General features: G+C 49.7%; 1 protein-coding gene across 1 annotated transcript in view; it reads right to left on the bottom strand.

The window, feature by feature from the left end:
• Nucleotides 1–2,621, bottom strand: part of Ca6 (carbonic anhydrase 6) — a 20,957-nt gene extending 18,336 nt beyond the window's left edge. Inside the window, exon 1 of the mRNA XM_005353679.2 lies at nt 2,549–2,621. Coding sequence (XP_005353736.1) covers nt 2,549–2,621 — 73 coding nt within the window. The remainder of the gene's footprint in view (nt 1–2,548) is intronic.
• Between the last annotated feature and the right edge of the window lie 903 nt (nt 2,622–3,524).

Genomic DNA, 3,524 nt, shown 5'->3' with positions numbered 1-3,524 from the left:
TTTCCTTGCTCTCATCTCTGTCCTTCCTTCATCCCATTCCCTCAAGTTCTCCTCCCCTCTCTCCTCCTCCCCTCGTCTTCCCCTTCTGCCTTCCCTACTTCTCCCACCCGCAGCACATGGGATTCTTAATCCCAGGGTCACGGGTTCATACCCCACACTGGGTGCCACTTTTAGTGAGAAATCCATGTGTGTCTGTTTAAGGGGTATCAAGGATTTATTGAGATATAAAAGGGGGGCTGGAAAGATGGCTCAGTGGTTAAGAGCACTGGCTGTTCTTCCAGAGGTCCTGAGTTCAATTCCCAGCAACCACACGGCGGCTCACAGCCATCTGTAATGGGGTCTGCTGCCCTCTTATGGCCTGCAGGCATATATGCAGACAAAACACTGTATACATAATAAATACATTTTTTTAAAAAAAGAAAAAAAGATATAAAAGGGGAAAATACACTCACAAAGACGGGATGTGATAAATCTAGTTGCCCAGTCCTTGGAAAGTTGGGGTCCAATCACATGCTGTTTCACGTCACCTGATCCAGTCTTCACCATCCAAGAGAATGCATTCCCTGCCCTCCTTCCTTTTAAGACACCACTTGGGCCAGATAACCCAAGGTCATGGAAAGAGCGAACACGTACTACAATACTGTCTTAGAAAGCAACACAAACCAATAAACTTTGAGGTTCCAGCTTCTCAGGGGGCTGAAGTGAGAGGTTTTTTTGTTGTTGTTTTGGGGGTTTGGTTTTTTTATTTATTTTTTTATTTTTTTAGAGGCAGGAAGCTCTTTTGAATCCAGGTGTTAACCTCTTTTATGAAACATCTTACAATGTAGCCCTGACTGGTCTTGAACTTGTGGCAGTCCTCCTGTCTTAGTCTTTGGGGTTTTGAGATTACAGTTCTGTTATACCAGGTATAAATGAGCCCAGAGGTTCAAGGCCAGCCTGGGCAATGTAATGAGATAGATACTCTCTTTAAAAAAGAAGAGAAGAGAGAAAAGAAGGAAGAAGTTTGGGAGGGAGGAAGGGAGGGAAGAAGGAATGGAGGGAGGAGAGAGAGAGAGAAGAGAAGGGAGGGAGGGAGGGAGGAAAAGAGGGAGGGAAGGAGGGAGGGAGGGAGGCTGCAAAGTTTATCTTTTTGGAGATGGTTAATAATCCTGGACTCAGAGGAATGTCGACCAGTCACTACAGATGACAGAGGCCCCACATCACTGAGGGGTTTGGTTTTGGTTTATAAGACAGGATCTGGATCTCTCTATGTAGCCCAGGCTGTCTTTGAACTCACTGTTAGCCAGGCTGGCCTGAAACTCAGATCCACCTGCCTCTGAGTACTGAGATTAAACGCGTTTGCTATCATGGTTCAGCCATCTGCAGTTGAGGACCTGCAAGGGTAGCTCTCCATGAGTGCATGCTTTGTTCTAGGTAGGAACTGAGCTCCAGTCGGGGCTTCATGATTTGCAATCCACAGAAAAGTTGATTCTCTTCTCGTCCCATTCAATAATTCAAACCAATTTTTAAACAGTTCTTTCTTAGAGGTGAAATACCAAGATCAAGGAAAGAGGCCTGAGGCACACCCTTCTGTGACCCAAAGTGCTTTGGGTCTGGGTCTCATGGACGCTGGGAAGAAGCCAGGGGCACAGCTCAACAGCAGAGCCTGCCCAGTGCTAGGGGAGGGAAAACATGGGGCAGCTTACACGTTGTCCTCCTGGGCACCCTGCATCCTCCAGGCCTCTGGATGCCAGGGCCAGTCTGGGAGTCTCTGCTACCATAAGGAAGACAAGAATTTGCCACCAGAACCCTCTGTCTTCTGTCACCTCTGCACCACCGCCAGTAAGACTGCTTGATGACACAGGTATGGGCTCCTTTTAGAACAGGATTATTAATGGGGCTGCCCTATGAATTGGATTATCTGAGCCTCTACAATGTCCCTGAATCTGTCACCTTGATTTAGGACTCACAATTCCCTCTGAATGATCAAGCCATGCAGGGCAGACTTTGTCCTGTGCAACTCTGGCCTCCTGCACCATCCAGCGGTCTCCAGTCTCCCCCAGAAACCCCGACTCCCAACCTGGTTCTATGGGGTTACAAGTGGGAAGATTCTCAAGTTCCCTTTGTGCGGTCTGACTGGACATCTCAAGGTAAGGTTCTGCAGAAGGCAAGGCATCCTCCATTGGATCCTGGGGGGGCTGGGAGTATGCACATGTCTGAGGAGATGCTGTCTGTGGTCTAGTAGTCTTTTCTATGAGGCCATAAGTGTCCTTTCTAGAAGTCTCATTTGTCACACATTTGGATAACAACAGCTTTATAAGAAGACGCGGGTTCTTGGAGCAGCCAATACTGAGTGGAACCGATTTTAAAGCCGCCAGGTGAAGCTGGGCTGAGGCAGGGGAGCGCTGTCTCTTCTTCTCCTTCATCGGGGTTGGAAGTCTATTTGTTCATTCAGGGATAGCAAAACACATGTGAACCCAAAGAGCAGGTGGACCCCACCAGAGGACCCACACCCAGCACCAGAGGGCTGGCTTGTCACCCTGTCTGGAAGTGCCAGGTGGCTGCTTACCTGAGTAGGTCCAGTGAGTCTCGGCCTGGATGCCCAGGAAGAACAGGGACACCACAGTCACCAGAACCCTCATGGTAGATGCTGAAGGCCTAAAAGCAGCAAAACTCTGGGCAGCACTTCTTTTAAGAGCCCAGAAACTGTAAATAACAATTTACCGGGTCCAGCTGGCTGATCCGCCCTTGCTGCACCCACTGAACAATAACACCCTCCCCACAATGGCCCTTCTGACTTGGTGCCTGTGCACGTGTCTCACCTCCTCCCAGGGCATTACCATAGCCAATTAACCCACGTCTGGTTGTTCAACATCTTTGGAAGCTCAGTCCAGGGGCCACACAGTGCAGCCATTGTGGGCCTTGAGTGATGAGTGATCTGGAGGGATATGAAGAGCCCGAGGCACAGCGCATCCGGAAACAGGGGTTTCCTGGAGGGTGGCATTTCCTCTGCCCTTTCTCCTGGCTGTTGGGGGGAATCATCGGTGTCTGAAAACCTTGCCAGATTCTAGTTGATATTCCTGCCTGTTCCAGAGTAGACAGAACATCCCTAATGATTCAGGCTTGCCTACTCCCTTACACACACACACACACACACACACACACACACACACACACGGCCAGCTAGGCAATTGGGAAGATAGTCTGGTACCCTAGATAGCTTTGGGCAAGAAGTGGAAGAGGCAGCTGGAGGCAGGGATAGCGTTATCCTCAACCTAAATCAACCATCAGCCGGGGACCTTGGAGCCTGGTTCTTGAGCTTGATCCGCACACATGCCTTGGGGCCATTGGGGAGGAGAGGGTGGAAGCAGTCTGGATCAGTTCTCATGGTTCTCCTGGGATTTGTCCTGACAGTGCCATACATTGGGCACACCCAAGCCGAACCAATGAGATGTCTAACCCTTGTACATCCACGTGGCTAGTGCAGGAGAAACGAGCATGTATGCCCGCTGAGAAGCCAGCCTTTCCCATGCTTTTCAGAGAGG

The sequence above is a fragment of the Microtus ochrogaster genome, chromosome 10, assembly GCF_000317375.1.
Source record: "Microtus ochrogaster isolate Prairie Vole_2 chromosome 10, MicOch1.0, whole genome shotgun sequence".
Lineage (NCBI taxonomy): Eukaryota > Metazoa > Chordata > Mammalia > Rodentia > Cricetidae > Microtus > Microtus ochrogaster.
Note: the sequence above shows the minus strand (reverse complement) of the source record. Positions and strands in the feature narration are given on the sequence as shown.